This window comes from Chelonoidis abingdonii, chromosome 5 (assembly GCF_003597395.2).
Source record: "Chelonoidis abingdonii isolate Lonesome George chromosome 5, CheloAbing_2.0, whole genome shotgun sequence".
NCBI lineage: Eukaryota > Metazoa > Chordata > Testudines > Testudinidae > Chelonoidis > Chelonoidis abingdonii.
The window spans coordinates 92,824,188-92,843,416 of NC_133773.1; the positions used below are offsets into that span (position 1 = coordinate 92,824,188).

Consider the following 19,229-nt stretch of genomic DNA (forward strand, 5'->3'; position numbering starts at 1 on the left):
ACCCTAAGTGGCTCAGGCCCATCACTAGTTGAAATGTAAGGAAGACCAATGATCAAATAGAACCATAACTCATTGAACAGGATATTGTAATGGAGTGCTTTTAATGTGCAATCTGGATTTACAAGGCCAGGTTCTCTAGTTTGGGCAAGTTTTACTTCGGCTGGCCAAGGGCTGGCTTAGTCCCCACCCTAAGTGAGAATCCCACCCAGCACCACAGCCCCTGAGACCCCAGAGAAATTATCAGGGAGGTAGATATGGTTTGCATGCCAGGGGACCAGCACAAAGCGGGTTTACTGGAGCCAAGGATTGGGCCCATCATGGTCTCTGTTCTGCTTCTCAAGCCATTGCAAGTATTTTACCTGTAATATCTAGTAATGCTGGCCTTTTCTATATATGGCACTTTGAGGCAAAGCCTGCCCTGCCCCTACATTTCCTTCTGCTGATACGGAAGGCCTGCTCGCCAATGCAGTTATGTGCCACAGAGTAGGAGGATGCCGGGATCCCACCCAGGCAGCCTGCACTCTGCTGCACATCATGGAGCTCTGCTCCCATGTGCTGCTGAAGAAACTCTGGCGGGAGACATGAGACATGGCTGGTGCATCGGTAGTGACACAGATCCACTGGCCAAACCTCTTCCCTCCGGAGAGGGAGAATCAACTGCATGGGTTACTATAGCCCTGAGGCTGCAATAGTAGCTGCATAGTGGATTCCATTCCCCTCCACCAGGGAATTTCCTTGTATCATATCCATTTCATTGGGCTGCTCACGGGCACCAAGCTGGGATCCTTAATCAGTAACAAAAGACGGACTGTCCATAAAAATATGAATATTTTCAGTAGATTTAATCACAGACTTCGGACTCTCTTCCTGGCGACTTTTATTATAATTAATGTCAGAAAAAAATAATTTACAGCCACTTGACTGATCTTCTGTGCTGTGATTCATGATCACTGATCACACTGAAAACAAATCTATCTGAAACTTTGACTGTAGAGCATTGATTTAAGCCCAGACTTACAAAGGATAATGAATGAAGTGACACACGGTATTTAGGAATGTTACCTGTCAGGAGACATCCCAGGAGCAGGAATGTACTTGGGGAAGTACTCATCACTGCGGACAACTGAAAGAGAAAAATAGAAAAGCAAGAAAAAGTAAAGTTAGTGAACATATTGATAAAGGCAATGAGCTATTTGCAGGGCTTCTGACTCCGTCGCCAGCTTAGGAGTACATACTGCATACAGAGCTCTCTCTGGGAAACGTTAAGGACACTTTGGGCCAAAGTCTGCACCTTCGGCCCACAATCCCTACTGCAGCTTCCAGAACTGGGCCTATAACTGCATTGCTCTATGCATGGAGTAACTCCACAGAAGTGAGTGAGGTTGCAATGGAATTACATCAGTGTAACTGATGGCAAGATCTGGCCTTTGGACCGCTTACAAAATGTGATGGTAGCAATTCTGAAAGAAGTGGGTATTCACCCACGAAAGCTCATGCTCCAATACATCTGTTAGTCTATAAGGTCCCACAGGACTCTTTGCTGCTTTTACAGATCCAGACTAACACGGCTACCCCTCTGATACTTGAGAGAAAGTATATTTAAAACCACTTTCTATACTACAAAGTACCATCATCTGCTAAAGTTCTATTTTACCACTGTATCTACCTTTTAGTTTGTTCAATAAATGCATTTGTTTAATTTAATACAAATTCCCTTGATCAAGAGACTTTCTATTTAAAACATGTGCTGAAGTTCTCTAATAAAACACAAGAGGGAGCACAAGACTGCAGTTGTGTTTCTACAGTACCTCTTTTCCCAAGCAGCATGAAGAATAACGGATTATTTGGAGTTTTCTGGTCTTCTAAGCTATACAGAGCAAATTGCCATAAGACAGCAGGCAGTGTCCAAGGGGTAACTGCAACAAGTAACTGTATATCTACATGCCATGTAAGATAATTTAAATGTATGGTAATCAAACTATCCAAATTTCCCAAGACAAATGCTGCAGTCCCTACTCAGTTTTGCTGTTGATTTCAATAGGGACAGTAACTTCAGTATATACTGAACAAGGATAATACAATGGGCTACTAAAGTGGAACACAGGCCTCTCAGATATGAATTAAATGTTGACAGCAAGCCATGCTAGCCCCCAGTTCTTCAAGGTGCTGGACAGCCTCTGCTCCCACCACAAGGACACAATAGGACTTGAGCAGTGTAGTGGCAACAAACTACCAGCTAAAGGAACATATGCAACAGCTTCAGAAATTCAACAGACAGCATTCCAGCAAAGACAAGCCATTCAGCCTGATTTTGCAATTAACAATAATGGCCATGTGTTTACGTATCTGCCTCCCACTGATAACAGACTCTGGGACATCAAAGAAGTCCTCTGGTTTCAGCCTCTTTTCTCACTTTTATCACATTTATATCCTGTATTTCTTTAGATAAGTAACCCACTGTACATCTTTAAAGAATTCCCATACTCTGCCTTATTGATTTGAGCGCTAACAGCTCACGATCCCCAAGACAGTGTTACCCATACTATCTGCCAGGTTTCCTTTTGCCTTTACAGATAGAAGGCTCTCTTACCACAATATATTGCTTTTATGGACTATTCATTGAAAACAATGCAGTCTGTACAGAAATAATCTGGATCTGATTCTCCTCTTACCTTGATGCAAATCTGGAGTTACTTCACTTGAAGTCAATGAAGTGATGCTGGTATAAAATCAGTATAAGTACATGGAGAATCAGGCCTATAATACCCAGTGTAAGTATGGGTGATGACACTGTGCTGTGACATAGTCAAACAGCTTAGCTACCATGCAAGCCAATGGGAGCTAAGGGGCCTGAAACCAATGCAGCAATGTAGGGATTTACTAAATGTTCATTGTCAGACTGGTTGCTCTTTGAGATCTGACATATTACCCTATGGGACAAGGTCCAGAGGAACCTACAGCAACTGAGAAAGAGAGAATAGGGATACACATATAATTCTTCATCATTACTCCAGTTTGAATGGAATTGCACATTGTGATGCATCTAAAGAACAATGCCACGCCAATGGGTTTTTGCATATGCTTCTTTTGCCTGTTTGCCTAATTCGGTGCCAATACTTTAGGCAAACTATTGGTAGGAGTAAGTATATTTAGCTCCAGCCGCTAAGTGGGCAAAAAAAATTGTCTCATCCGAGGCAAGAGAAAGAGTTAGTCCATCCCAGCCCTTCATGCTCTTTATTTTAACGATTTTTGGTTAGTGAGCGTCAGTAAACACCCCAGGTTCAGTTCAGAACACCCCACGAACCTAATCTTTATCTGATGTAAATTGAGTTAATAGAGCTACACTAGCTGAGGATCTGGGCCAAGGTCATAAGCACATGTGCAGTGTATGCATACTTATGGTGTGATTCTTCATTCCTTGTACACCCTAGGACACCCACTGGTTATAATGGGAATAGGGAGGCATGCAAAGAATGTTAGATCGGGCTCAAATTTCCAAATTAGTCTGCCAATATATATAAAGCAGACTGTATAGAGTAAAGCAGTAATTGTGTTTATTTAGATATTTTAAGTGATCTAGATTAAATGTTAGTATTTCAGTTACTTATTTAGATGATACTAAACCATGAAAGGAATATAATCAAAATCTTTGTTTATAAGGACCTGGTCTGGCAAATGGTTCCTATTGAGTACAATGCTTACCACCATGAGTAGTTCCTTTGACTGTGGTGTGTAATTAAAAACAAAATTTGGAAAAATTTGAATCCAGAATGTTGTGAACCTTGATGGAAAAATCCATATAGAAAATAATGAGAGACCCAGTCAGTCATTCTGTACATGCTAGAGGGAAAGCGCCAGCACTATGGGGAGGAAAGAGTGATATTAATCTTTCATACTGTCATAAATTAGGCAAAAACCTTCACCGGGAAAGTAGAATTGTATATCCATTGTTAAATTACAGTAAATAGCCTCAATTCCCATTGGGTACCAGTCACCTGCATTTAATCTAATTGGCCACATGATGGCAGTGTCGATCCACACTAATGCAGCCAAACTGAATTTCTTTGGCAGAAAGGAGCATCAGTCTCAACGGTGGTACATGGAATTTGGACGACTCCAAGTCTCCATGGATCAACTTGAAACTGTCATTTTATACAGAAATTATATTAACTTCATATGAGCAATAGTCTTGGTAAAAGGACTTGATCCTGCAACATTTACTCACACCTGCAGTACTAGTGGAGACTGTTGCAGAAGCAGGTCTATTGTTCAGGTTTTGGAAACATAATGATGAGATTATCTTAATTTGGGAATGAGTTTGATCCTTTTAGTGCAGGTTCTCCCTAAAACTGGCTTCTCTGGGGAAGCTCTGAGCTTTTCCAGGAAAGGTAAGAAAAAGGAAAACATTGGATGAAAATGGTGTGCTTTACTAGGTTGATGTAAATATGCGGACACTGCCCCCTGTAAATTTTCTTGGTCATTGGCTCCTTTCCTTATAAGACTCCCCAAAAGCAAGACCCTCTGTACAGTGAACAATAGCAAGTTCTGAAGATTTCCGTGCGTGCTCAGAGGAAAGGACCACACAAACCAAAACCAAAAACGCTTCTGTGACTGTCCACTTAAAATACACTAGCGAAGTGCAGTTTAAAATTAAATATTTTTTCGTAAAGACAGGGTTGCTCAACTGCCCCTTTCAAAATATTTACATTCAGGGTGGCCTGAATATCTCTCCTGTATCATAGCAAAGTAACAGTTATTAAATATCAATTCTAATTCTGTATTAAGTTCTAACAGTTAGTCCAGCACTATACAGGACACACAGGCAGCAATATCTGTCCCAAAGATCTTACAACCTAAGGCCTTAATCCTGCAGTCTGATCAATGGGGTAAACCACATGCTTAGCCCCTTTGACATCATAGAAAGAATACAGGAATAAAGCTTTCCCCTTGCAGATCAAATTGCAGGATCAGGATCTAACATTTAAAAAAGAGAAGACAGTCTAAAGTAGGAAACCAAAAGGAAAGTTTAACTTGGAAGCCTGGGGATGGGGGCAGGAGGTTCTGTCTGTTTGCATTTTAAGCTATTAGCACTTTTTTGGGGGCACAGTGAGGCAGTCTTCAGAAAACCCTGATCTTTGAAACAGTTGAAACAAACCTCTTTGGCTCAAGGCCATCAGAGTATGATATGCATCCAAACCCTAGTTTTGACCCAGAGTACAATACAAAGAAAACAAGGTTGAAAATGCACCTTACTATATCTTGCTTTCCTTAGTACCAAAATCTGTATAAACCACCCTGATCTATGAAGATCTCTTTGTAGCCTACATATCTGGTAACAAATAATAGCAAATATGGCCCCAATCCTACAGTCAGAGCAACTCTGGCAGACTCTTGTGCGTTCCCTCCCCGCAAACACTGATGTAATTGCAGAAACAGAGCCATCATTTAAAAGTAAGATGACCTCTGACTAGGGATAGGGGAACCTGGTGCTTGTGGATTCTGAAATTCCCTTGAACTTTTTACATATACTTTCATGCTTCTTGACACTTTATCAAGTTTTTGGACACATTTTCCTTCATTCAAATCATTGCTTAGCCAGGGACATTTCTTTAAAAAAAATCAATAGAAGCTAAGAATGAAGATGCTTGTTTGAAGATCATGCTTCCCTGATTCTAGGGCATTTTTTTAAAATGCCAGATCTCCATTGTTCAAATTTTGCTTGAGCCAAATGGAAGGTGAACCTCAAAATCTTCGATTTCTGTCCTATTGTTTTTGTCTGATCCTGTCTCTGAATTCACTGACACAGCCCCTGAGTCTGGCTGGAATGACTTCAAGAGGATTCTGCATTGGTGCAGGGCCACCCAGGGGAGGCAAGTGGGGCAATTTGCCCCAGGCCCCGGCCCCCCACGAGAGTTTTTCGGGGCCCCTGGAGCAGGGTGTCATAAGGTATATTTCCCAAATCTGAACCTTAGCGTCCAAATTTGGGTACGTGCATGAAACCTCTAAGCTTAATTACCAGCTTAGATCTGATAAGCTGACACCAATCAAACTCTGAGTGTTTGATAAACTCTGGTCTCCCCAAAACCTTCCCTGGGGACCCCCAAGACCCAGATCCCCTGGATCTTAACACAGGGAAAGTAAACTCTTTCCCTCACTAGTGCCACTCCTAGGCTTCCCCTCCCTGGGTTCCCCTAGAGGAGAGAGAAGCGGCGACTGGAGTATTACGTCCCATACTAATGGAAGTAAGCCTAAGGACACATTACTGGCTACAGCGGGCCGTAAAACACACTCAAGCCTTTCGGACCTTCCGTCTACACCAAAAACCACAAAACATATATAGGGCCCAGCTTCACGAATAGCCTAACTATCAGGAATCGGGAACACGCCATTGGCAAAGCGTACTGAGCAGACACCTGTGTGGGCGAAATGCGTTCGGCACAGGTGAACCGAAAGCCGGACCGCAAACACTAACGAGCCACTCATATTATGCCGTACAAATGTTTGCCAGCAAAAACACATGAAGCCATCAATTTACAAAGTAAGATGACGGTCTCCTGACTGGGATACTCAGGGGAACTGGCTGCTTGTGGATTCTGAAAATTACCCATTGAACTTTTTTAATATACTTTCAGTAGCTTCTTGACATCTTATCAAGTTTTCTGAACATCATTTTCCTTCATATAATACATTGGAGAGTCTTTTCCTCGCTCATAAGCGTACACAGCCGAGCGACATTGGGGTTCTTTTCAAACCCATTATAATTTCTAGAATACGTACTATAGCATAAGGAAGTGACACGACCGCTTGTTATGAAGATCATGCCTTCCCCTGATACTAGGCTGCATATTATTTTAAAATGGCCAGATCCTCGACATTGATTCAAAGCGATCTTTGGCTTGAGCCAAATGGACAACGGGGCTGGGGATACCTCAGAGAATACTATCGGGGCCAAAGCATCTATTCGAGTCTGAGTCCTATGGTTGTTTTTAGTCTGAGGTCGCGGTCTTCTGAAGTATACCAGCTGAGAGACCACACGCGACAACCCCGACAGTCATAGAGGCATGAGTAATTTATGGAGCAATCTTCAAAGAGGATTCTGCAGTGTGGAGTAGCCAACAGAGCGCAGACGCAGCGGAAGATCAGGAGGGGAAAGGACAAAGCGCCCATGCAATGCTGTGGCACCGACATTTGAAAAAAGGGACCCCACCGACACCGAGGCACAGCGGGCGACCACATACCACGAGAAGTTTACCTTCCGGGGCCGGGGGTCGGGACCTGCAGTATATCATATGGCGAGTAGTCATAATTTCCAGCCGGAAGGATAATCGAGAGTGTATGCGCGCCTAAGACTGCCTGAACGCTTACACGCGTACCCACGGAAGCAAAAACTCCTAGCCATCAGTTGACCGAGATCTGGAGCGGTGACAACTGAACGCACTATAAGAGTACAAGTTGAATATACCGAGCTGTGGTAGAATCAGATAGAGATTCTAAAAGGGATTAGACAACCTGCACCACCAGACCAAAGTCCACACGACAGCCCGAGAATGTCTAAAGAATGCCAAAACACAGGTCTCGATTCAACACTGAGACCCAAACCTCTACCTGACAGAGAGACCCTGATCATGTCACGACGGAGGACACCATACCGCCCAGGCACGCTGCGGATACTTAACACACCGAGCGAAGAGACAGTGAAGATCATACTATACCGCACATCACTGACTTAACCCGCGCCAGAACTCAACAGCGTGATGAGTCATGAGTCTTGCGCAACCGATCCCCTATGGCGTTCGCGGCCCAATACGAATGCAAAGCGAGTATGACTGTACCCAACCAGGTTCGAACAGTTCAAACCCCATCTGAAAAGCACCACCCAACACATATAGATCACCACCAACCGGAGTAAAGGGTGACGAATAAACCAAAATCGACATACGCGAGCGAGATACTGCTTAAACAGGCACGCGCGAATATTCCAAGATATGGGGACAGTTACGAGGGTGGCAATACAATTCCCGGGAACTCCCTGTGATCGACTGCGAATGAATTTCACTATAGCCAAAGTACCAATCATACCGAGTGAACGTAAGTTCCCTCTAAAACAAAGGAGGAAAGCCCATTTTGCGATCATAAGGGATATATAGTAGAACAGAGCATATACCGAGGCACCAAAGAAGTAATCCCTACCGGTCCGATGCACGATACACACGGATTAGAAAATACCTACAGAAGGGCGTTAGAGAGTTGATTCTAAGTCTTAGGTCACAAAAAGGAGAACCACAATAGAAAAATCACACAACACCTTATCTTAAGATCTGAAAAACAAAAGTAACACAATTTGAAAAATACCACCCATGGCCTACGGCAGCGAACAGCAAGGAAACACCTGGCGCATAATCTACGAAAACCGGATGTGTCAATCATACAGCGCTATAATTGTCTTCCTACCCTGTCGCGTCAACAATTGGCCCTTTCGGAACACCACATAGGAGGAGCACCCTGTCTCAGACAGAGCCCTTGAGCACCGATGATCACCCTCGCGAGCACAAGGAACAGAAGCGAGAAGGACCATCACCAGAAACTGATCCTACTTGTTTAGTTCTGATTGGTTCCTACGACTGGTGCAGGCTGTTGTTGTTACCACCATCTTTCCAGGTGAAAGGAGATCATTAACCCCTTAACAATCTGTTTATGACACGGAGGGTCGCTCACCACGCTATGTCCAGGGCTGGAAAACCCTATGGCAGGTCCAGGACACCAGAGCTTCAGTCTGCTCCAGGCTTTATGCAGCCAGAGCGGGGTCCGTTCGCAACGCGCCACGGGCAGAAGGACGCCCCGCCCCCAACACCGAATTACCACCAAAGCGGGACCCGCCACTGAAGTGCCAGGTCTTCAGCGGTAATTTAGCAGCGGGGGGCTCCCACCGCGGGTCTTCAGGGCACTTCGGCGACAGCTCCCAGAGAGAAAGGACCCTCCGCGACCGAATTACCCCCAGAGACGCCAGGCCCCCTGAATCCTCTGGGTGGGGGCTCCCCGCCGCCGAAGACCTCAGGCCCCCTAAATCCTCTGGGCAGCCCTGTGTTGGTGCAGGGACCTGCACTAGAAGAGCCTATGCCAGGATAGGCCCCTGAGATTGTAAATTCTTGGGGTCAAGAACCATAGGCCTGATTCCTCAGTGTATTGCTCCTGCTTTACAGCAGTGTAACCCCACTGAAATCAAGTAGTGGGACTAACCTAAGGGGATGGTACTACTCAGACACAGTCTAGAACAAGGGTCAGCAACCTTTCAGAAGTGGTGTGCCCAGTCTTCATTTATTCACTCTAATTTAAGGTTTTGCATGCCAGTCATACATTTTAATGTTTTTAGGTCTGTTTCTGTAAGTCTATAATATATAACTAAACAATAGTTGTATGTAAAGTCAATAAGGTTTTTTAAATGTTTAAGAAGCTTCATTTAAAACCAAATTAAAATGCAGAGCCCCTCGGGCTGGTGGCCAGGACGCAGGCAGTGTGAGTGCCACTGAAAATCAGCTCGTGTGCAGCCTTCGGCGCGTGTGCCATAGGTTGTCTATCCCCGCTCTTGAAACTGGCCAATATGCCGCAAACAGGCTCAGGCGGTAACCATAAGAATGACTGCTAGGGGGCAGTACAACACCGCAAACGGCTTTTGCAGAGCTCAGCCTGTCCCAGATTGACTAATCTACTCCTGCCTCTTCCCATGGGAAAACATTGTCTGGCACCATCCAGCCTATCCACCACGTCACACCACACAGGCACCAGCCCTGCTCTCCGGCGCTAGCTGTTTAGCTCACGCCTCGTCCCCCACTCCCTCCCCAGAGCGCTGATTTGGGGCTGCGAAAGCAACCTCAGCACTTCTGTTAAACCAAATAGGCTTTGTTTCCCGCGGAAAGTTTCTCTGGCTGCTTTTTTTAACTGTCGATGCTAACAACTGATGAACGGTTCTCGCCACCTACATCCCGCTCCCAACTTTATGGGAGGAGGCTGAGATGCTTCCCTTATGCACACACGGAAACGTATGGCACTAATTGCTGGCAGGGAAAAACTGCAGAATCAACATTCCTACTATATATATATATATATAAACACACACACACACACACAGCTGAAGGACGGAGCTCTGTAATTCCTCCCTCCCTCCCAGACCCGACTCAGATGAAGAGGTCACTAATTTCCTTCTCTCCCTATGGAGCGCAACCAATTCTCCTCTGCGAGAAACCAAGCTTTGAGATTTCAGCCTGGAGGAAACTGTGTCAGATCCATCAAACCATTCTTCTCCCCAACTCCACTCTCACTAGATCAGGTTAAAATTTCAGCCTGGGTTCAAAAACCCAAGTACACACACTCACACGTATGGAAAATTCCTGGAGAACTTAATAGAGATGAAACCAGTAAAGTCCATGGAAATTGAATAGGGTGCTATGAAAACTACTCTAAAATCCCTATACATTTCAATAAAAAATGATGTCCTTTATTTGAACCAAAATCCTATGGCAGGGAATATAAGTCTCGATTACATTCAAAAAACCAACCGTGTGACCCCTTTCTGTTAAAGTCTACAGGACTTTGGCATTACGGGTTGCATGCACACACATATACACACCCAGGGCTCAACCGGGAAGCTCACTCAGTCTCCACTGCCAGAGAACAACTGGACATTGTAAAGACTGCCTTGATGTTATCAGTTTGTTTAGTTTGGGGGGCGAGGAATGTTTACATTCACACTTTCAAATCCCCTGTTCTGTTTTTTAAAGGTCTGGCCAACGCTTGCCACTCATTGACTGACTCCGAGAGAGTGAAGGCCAAATGATCCTAGGGTACCCCGAAGCGAAGAAAGTCAACACATTTTAGGGAACACTTATCTATAATGTTTACCAGATTGGAAAAGCCGAGTGAGCTGACAGCTAGCGAGAAAGGATTAACCTAAAGAGACCAAGAACAATGAGAGAACCCAGCAGTGACGTCAAATTTCAGCCACTTAGCTATTTTCATAGGAAACAATAGCAAGACCTTTGCCAAGCTGAAGCAACAACCCTTAGGCGAGCCACACAGAAACGAAACAAGAGGTGGGGAGGAGCCCCACAAATTCGGTCTTTACTGGGGTGATTCAATGTTTTCCAAGGGCCACATTTCCATGATCCGTCGCGCTTGTTCAGAACTTCTTTTTCAATCCCCTCTCCAAGTCTTAGGGGCCACTTCAGACAGGAATCCTAGGCCACACTATTCCACGTGCCAGCAGATCTCCACAGCGGCTGTGAGGAGTCTGCAGAGTCCCCCAAAGCCGCTTTTCCTGGGGACCTGAAGAGGTTAGGGATTCACCCTGTCTATGCAGGATGCCTGGTCTCTAGGGGATCCGAGGCTGAGGACTCCCCTGCGCAGATCAAGGCGTCCACTAGGGACAGGGGCGATGAGTTTCTCTCTCTGCCTGACCTCAAACCTTCTCAACCCGGGAACGCTCCACTGCTCACACACGACGCAGTCACAGCTGGACGAGCTCGGTAGGGGCGAGCGCAATCCGCATTCCGGGGACCACCCGTCTGATGAGTGGGCACGGAGAGAGATGTGTGCACGCCAGGCGTGTCACTCCCAGATCTCCTCCCGGCGATGCAGTAGATTCCTGTCTTTGCAAGGCGCTTCTCGCAGGGATTATTACACATCTGGGTGGGACGTCGCCAAAGCAATTGGAGAATTTGCATGTGGTGGAGTTGAAAACTCCGGACAGAAAATAACCCTGTAATCCAGGCAGGAGCGCAGTTAAAGCGATGTTTGTCGCTGTAGTTACCTCACAGGAATTAAAAGGCAGCGGGCTCTCCCCTGGGATTTACCGTCTCTGTTCCCAGACGTGTTGCTGAGTCTTGAAGGCTGGTGCTGTGTCCCTAGATCCATCCATCTTGCTCCAAAACACGGTCCAGCCCTGTTCTTAGGAGTGTCTACTCGCTGCTGGGTCGCAGTCCAAAAATGTTGAGCAATGCAGAAAAGAGCCAAGAAGCCATTTCCTAGTCCTCTCGGGACTTTTCCAGGGGACTCCAGCCCAGCAGGGTCAGCAAGTTTCAACCTCAGTGCCCGACAAAATCCAACCAAACACCTCACAAGCTGCCAAGGGCTGATGGTGCCTTACACTCCCTGGGCACAATTCAGAGGGCTCGTCCGCCTGGGCTGCAGCGGCTGCCAGGGAGGGGGCAGACAGCTAGGGGACGCTGGCAGCTCTGTGGCTCTGGCATGTCCATCGCACGAGGAGCGCAGCTGGGTGCGTGTGAACTGGGACACCGCCAGGTAACAGCCCAGAGCGCAGAGTTCAGCTTCCCTGCTTGCAGGGAGAACGGAGAACGAGGTGTAAAAACCTCCAGCGCAGGGATCGAGGTGGGGGATGATTTGCCCCTGCATCCAGACAGTCCCCCGCCAGGGGATGGGGCTCGGGAGGGGCAGGAAAAGACGAGGGAGGGACAATGGAGGAGAGGGACGGCAGGTCGGACCTGATGGAGGGAAGAAGGGCTAGATAAAAGTCAAGGGAGGATTGGGACCACAGCAGCCAAGGGAGGGTCCGAGAAAAAAACCTCCTCTTACCTTCGCCAAACCCTCTCAGCTCCCCGCGTACGCTGCCCCGAGAGCTGATCCGAGTTCCTCGCCAAACTCCCCGCTTTCCTTCCCGTTACGAGATTCCTTTCTTCACACAAAGGGCTTCACTCTAGATTGGGGATAGGGGGGCGCGGAGCCCGCCCCCAGCTCCGTCCCCGGAATCGCTCCCAGCCCGGCGGCAGGAATGTGGCGCGGTGGCCCCTCCGCCCCTGCCCAAATGTGTTTGTCATTAGCGCAGCCTTTCCGCCAGCGGGGCAGCACCCTCCAGACAGGGCCCCCCCGCGTCCCCCGAAGGGTGGGCCCCGGCTGTCGCCCCCCAGTCCGGACTGTCGGGGTCCCCTGGCCCCGCCACTGCCAGGCGATCGCTGCTCTCTCTTCTGCCCCCAGGCCACTGGAGCTCCTGCACTATCCATCTCCGGAGCCGAAGGGGATCGATGATACGTGTCCATCCTTGGCTCCTCGGCCAGTGCCCTCGCTTCCCTTCTCGGGGTCCAGCGAGAGCCCCGACCTTGCCTGCTCCCCGTCTCCATCCAACCCCTATCGCCCCTCTCCCCAGCCCTCTCCAACAAAGCGCGCTACCTTCACTCAAAGCGTTCTCACTGGAGGGGGCAGGCGTCACCTTCCCGGGACAAACCACCTTCCCAGCCCTAGCAACTCCCCTTGCAAGCCCCCTAAGGAGGGAGCTGCCCGCTGAGGAATGAGTCTCCAGCGCCCTTTGAGTCTCAGGCGCAAACTTCCAGAGTTAGGGTTTCCAGCGAGGATCCCCTGAGGTGAGCCGCCCCCGTGCCCTGGCTCTCCTGTCCACACAGGGGCTGATCCTCAGCAACCTTCCATTCTTTGGATCCGGATCGGCAACGTCCCCTGGAACGAGCATAAAAAGTGGAACTTCCCCACGCCTTACCTTCCAGTTCACACGTTAATCCGCAATGAAAAGTCTAGAGAAAGAGTCAAAAATATGTCCACGTCCTCTGACTTTTCCTCCTCCTCCTCCTCCTCCTCCTCCCTCTCTCCCTCCAGTTCAGACTGCAGTGCTCTCAGAGACCGCGTCTTGTAATTGATTCGATGTTAGAGTCCATCCTTCCAAAACTAATCATTTGCTTTAAGTAAATAGCTGTCAGGAAATGAGCCCCCCTCCCCCGCCCCTTCAGAATAAGAGCCGCTCCGGTCCGGTCCGCGCCTGAAGCCCAGCCTCCAGCGGCTCTTACGCAGGCAGGGGGGCCAGTCAATCTCCAGCCGCGGAGAGGAGGGGCGGCAAGTGGAGCCATATGGCCGGGGAATGGGGGACGAATTTGAGAGTTTTGCACTGCAGGGGGAAAAAGTTTCCTGAAAACCCATCCTGTTCCCAATGGCACGAATGAGCTTCCCTCCACACACGCTCTGTGCAGGTGGGGCGGCTGCTTAGGCTGGGGTCCCTCTCCCCGTGTCAGGGCATGGATGAAGAAGCTGAGATGGAAATGAATTGGTAGTTTAGTGATGTCTTTGATGCCCGACTGAGCTGGGGCTTGGTGTAGAAAGGTGGATGGATGGATGGCTGTGAAGCGCCTGGCACTCGCAGACAGAGGCGAGCTCCTAGTGTTTATGAATGAAAGGAACAACGAAAGAGAACGTTGTCCGAACCCAGCTGTTTCACATGGGAGGACCATGTGCTCTATCCCTCTCTTCCTAGGCTCGCTCAACTTCCAAAGCCACCGCAGAACATTAAGGAGCTTGGACAGACATTGCAGTCGAAGCCTTGCGGGTTTGAATGGCTCGGTTTGGAATAGTCTCCGGCCAGAGCTTTGATCCCCAGCCGGGAGATACACGTATCTCGTCGGGCTCGATTGTTGCTATTTGCTGGAGATAAGTGTGTGACAGACTGAGATGTAATCGTGGGAGTCAGATGGGGCTGCTCTTCGCTTTCTGGCTAGCTCCTACGAAACGAGACACAGAGTGCACAGCTTCGTGCAACTGGAGTTATTCAGCTGCTGGGTGCGAGGGGGCAGTGCAGCCCCAGGAATGGGAGCTGAGGTGCCTTTGACATCCCCTTCTCCAGGGCAGAACTTGGGGTGAGCAGGGCGCGTGCTGCCGGGGAGGGTGCCTAGAGGAATTTATGTTAAAATTGCGTCCTCGTTTTTTCCTGCACAGCTTTCCCGTTCTCCCGCCTTGCCTTTATAGGCGCTGGTCCTTCGTTACTGAACAAAAGAAGTTTGTTCTCAAAGTCAAGCAATAGACTCTGGTGGTTTTCTCCTTCCCAAACGAAGGCGAATTGGTCTCTGAAGCGCAAATCCCCCGAAGGGACTGGGCAGCGAGAGCTGTGAAAGGCAAGGAGTGTAATTCTGTTCAAGCTGAGAGCCCTCTGGCTGCGTTTGCAGGGTCCCCCCTCACTGGGTTGTTTGGTGCTCCCAGTGCCTGCAGCCTTTTGCGTGTTCTCCACCAAGGCATCTTCGGCTTGGGTGAGTGCACAACCTCACTATTGCTTCCACATGTTCCTTCAGGAAATCATTGGAGGCAGATATATGAACAGCCCCTTGTTCGGAATGCTAACAGGATACCGTAATGCTTGTAAATAAATACCAGGCTCCAATCGATCAGCAACAAAGGAAAAATATTTGCAGCTTGGAATTATTTTAGCTACAATGTTACAAATGACCTTGCTCTTTTAGCTGGTGATGGGGAGAGGAAAAACAAAGCCTCTAAAAAAAAATGATCAACCCTGCATGGTTACAAGGGCTTAAATAAAAGTGAGATTCGGAATTTTAAAACAAGGCTCACATCAATCACAACGGGCTCCAGGATATCAAAGAGGTCTTTAGTAGCTTTGCAAAGTGGCTTTGTTTCGGTTGGGATTTATTTGCATGAATATCGCCTGGGTATTAAATCCCTAAAACGATAAAGGGGACATCTGATGCTGTAGTGTCCGGACCAGATGTGAAGGGAGAGCCACTCTTGCAAAGAGAGAAAGAAAAGAAAGGAATGTTCCTGCTGGTTGTAATTACCTGTCTAATTTGAATAATGCCTTTGTTATGATCATTAACAAACATTCGCTAACTGCTTCCATGTGGGATCCCACAGCGTTTAGGGAAAAATTAAAGGCACTTTAGCAGTACAGTTCTTTGGAGGATAATTTGGTATTTCGGGACCTAGTGTCTTAATTACTGGCTCTATCACAGCCATCTATAACATGAAATATGTATCTAGCGCCTCTCCTCCCTCAGGGTAAACACAACGTGGCTAGTTACAAGCCATAGGCCCTGTCCTGCTCTCACGGAAATCAGTGGGCAAACTCCCTTTGCCTCCAGCTGAGGATAGGATCAGACTCAACGTGTACACGCCTCGGTAGCAGGAAATACCGCTAATAATCCATCTTATATTGACTCTGTTTCTGGCCTGTTGCAGGGAAGGGATCGGTCCCTGAAGCTCGAAATTTTCAGCCGTTTATCTCAGTCCCTGACTCCAGCCCCCTTTGAGTCACTCGCCCTGCACGGTTTACACAGGGGAAGAGCGAGACGCCCTTTCCATTCTGTTGTTCTAAGATCCTACAAGATTGTTGTACAGAGCAAAGCAGGGGGCCATGTGTGGTCCCCATCTTGGGAACAGGGCGAGAAACCTTCCCATTTACAAGACTGGGTGTTTATTTTTTTTCTTATCTAGGTATGTGGCTGATGGAAAGCAGTGGAGATGCACACCATATGTGTGCCCTTGGCTGGAGGGCTCCGCTCTGCCCCTGTTCCTGTCCCGGCTGCCTCCGGGCCATTTGCTGGGAGAGAGCGAGAGACCCCACTGTGCTCCTGTCCCCCCCCCCTGCTCCTCCATTTACTGTGCTGAGAAACAGGCTTGGGAAATGCAGGGATCCTGCCCTGATCACTGAGCCGTGCGGGGCGTGCAAAAACACTGATGAGGTGGCACTCCATTGTCACACGTAGCCCACTTTTGCAAGCAACGGTGAGGAACGGACGTGAAGCACTGGCTTGGGGGGAGGGGTTGAGGTTGGTGGAGGGAGAGGAGGAAACTGGACGGTTAAGAAACCAGTTTCAAATATAATTCAACATCTGGATATTTTCAAACACCCTTCCCCCCCGGCCCCCAAGCACTGTGGTTCCCCATGACTTTGCCAGAATCAGCCTGTTGAAGGGTGATGTATTTAAACAAACCGTCGGTCCTCCAGAACAAGCCCTCTGCCCCCAAACACGGCTTAAGCCGTTCACATGCCTTCCCCATTCGGCTTCTGTGACAAATCGAATTCCATCCAAGCGCAGCTGGATTCGGATGCATTTCGCAGGGCAACCAGAAAGCGTTCGGCTGCTTTCCTTCGCTGCGAATCGAGCAAATATGTGTTAACCCCTCCTGAAAGTGGTGGCATGTGGGGGGGGGCTTTTGGCCCTACCCCACGGGGTTCAAATGCCCCTTTTTCTGTCACGAACGCTTCCAACGGCTTAACGGCAATGGCAGTTCAGCCTGCAACCGACGGCATTGTGCTCTCGGGGGCACTTTCCTTCCCAGACTGTTTATGTGGCAGACAGATGGGAGCTTCGCGTCTTAAACAAAACATTGGGAGCCCAGCTGACAGGGCTGTTGCCTCAAAGTACATGTTTACACTTCAACCCTATATACTTCAGCGTGTGTATACACTGCGGCGCTGGCCCAGCCAGCAAGGCAACGCTAGCTCTTATCCACAGATCAGCTCGCCAGTGCTTCAAAGCCCAGATCTCGTGGCTGGTCCAAGACCGGAGGGGAGGAATCCACATGGAGAAGGGGGTAGCTGGGGAGTGAGGTTGAAACGAGCAGCGGTTCCCTGTCCAGAGCTGCTCATGTGGGCTGTTCATTGAGCTGGGAGCCCTCAAGCTGCCTCTCTGGCCCCCGCAGCGCTATTGGTCCCCAGGAGAAGAAACAATTTGCTGTAAATAATGACCCTTTCCTGCGCGTCCCTCCGGCCCAGGGGCAAGACGGGTTGAGTTTAACTAGCTGACCTATTAGGCAGGCTAATGGTTTGTTAATTTGGATCCCTGTCCTCTGCTGTAGCGGGGCTGGGCTCCTTGCTGTTGTGTGTGCCTTCATGCCGCCTGCCAAACCTGGAAGCATCGGATCGGGCGCTGTTTTTAAAGGGCTTCATTTGTACATGGGGTCGGATCAGATGGAACAGGGATGGAGTCCTTTGTCTCAGCTCGAGGAGGTCTGGTTTTAATTATTCTTACCCATGTTTAAGCATTTGCAGCATGGGCTTTGAAGTAGTGTGCTGGCCGATTTCATCTAAACCCCTCCTCTTGCCCGCCTCACCTTTGTGGCTATCTCCCTGAAGTTGACACTCTTTTAGATCAGGGACACGCATCTCTTGTACTTTTCCAGCTAACTTTGTTTATTTCCCGATACGGTCCAAGGTGGCGAGCTACAAGGAATGAACTAATCAATCCCTTGTTTTGACCTGGCTCCTAAATAAACGGCCGCTGTATCTGGATCCATTAAACTGAATCTCCCAAATTGGATCTGTGACTTTTCTGCACAGAGTCTGGCCAAACCTTGCTAAGCAAGACACTCAGGTTGACACGTCGTGTGCACTCCCAGCTGTAACCACAGTTACCTGTGGCCGAGTAGCATTCAGAAAGGTGAGAACTTCTTCCCTACTGTAGAAAACATCAAAGAAAGGACTTCCCAGCCCTATCCTTAAATCCGAATGCGCCCGAGCAGCATGTGCATCAGCGGCCACAGGAAATGGCTTTTGGGAAATCATTTTTGATCCCCGTCCAAATGAGAACTGCAAGCGAGAAACACTGAAACCAAATTCCCTCACATCTTGGCACGTTTTCATAAGCAGCCTGATTTCCACGCGTCTCCAGGTTTTTCTCTGGAATCATTAAAACACTTAGCATCAGAGGTTATTCGAGTCACTTCAGGGCGATTTCTTAAAGGGCTGCTTGAAAGGCTAGGAGCAACAACCGCGTTTGGGTTGGGTTAGTGTAGTGTCTCCCTCCCACCCTCCCAATATCACCTTTAGTTTCAAAGCACAAATCTTGTTTCAGGCGTTAAACTCGGAGAAGCGACCCACTAAACCCCCGAGAAGGGGGCTTCTCAGCGCCTCCGCTTGTCGCCACATTTGGGGGTGGGAACAGCAAGAGGGTTGTTATGCCTGCCAGACTAAACAACTAGCCGAGCAAGTAAATCAAGCTTCCCAGAGACACTACACTGGCCGTTGTGAAGACAAAAGCAGAGAGGAGAAAAAGAAATCCAGTCGTCACCTCGATTGAGTCTGACAAGGCTAGCCAGGCCCTCTGCTGACGTGCACACATTTACAGTCTCCCTGTGATTTTTTTCTTCTTCCCCAACACCAGTTCCACTCAGTGTGTTTGCTCAACATAATTTGGCTTTGAATAGCAGGGATCCAGTGACACTGCAGGGGAGCTGAGCCAGACAAAAGAAGTTAACGGTTAGTTCCCCCCGGCCCCCGCCGCCTTTCCTCCTACCTTTATTTTTATTCATAACATTGTTGGCTAAGGTAGTTGAGCCCAAAGTTTTTCTGCTGAGAAACGTGGAGATGGTTTTACTCTCATTGATGCATTTGGCTTTTAACATTAAAAGATGTCCGCCACCCCACCCCACCCCCAAAAGGCTGAAGGCTTTATTCTCTGAAAATAAGCTTTGTTTTCCTTCGGCTCCTGCCC

The 19,229-nt window shown here is 48.3% G+C and overlaps 1 protein-coding gene across 1 annotated transcript in view; it reads right to left on the minus strand.

Annotated features, from left to right (window-relative positions):
- The window catches only part of PDGFRA (platelet derived growth factor receptor alpha), a 61,917-nt gene extending 48,263 nt beyond the window's left edge, over positions 1 to 13,654 (minus strand). Inside the window, exons 1-2 of the mRNA XM_032774239.2 lie at positions 13,499 to 13,654; positions 1,063 to 1,123 (exon numbers count right to left, since the gene is read on the minus strand). Of these exons, the coding sequence (XP_032630130.1) occupies positions 1,063 to 1,111 (49 nt within the window). The 5' untranslated portion in view covers positions 1,112 to 1,123; positions 13,499 to 13,654. The remainder of the gene's footprint in view (positions 1 to 1,062; positions 1,124 to 13,498) is intronic.
- Between the last annotated feature and the right edge of the window lie 5,575 nt (positions 13,655 to 19,229).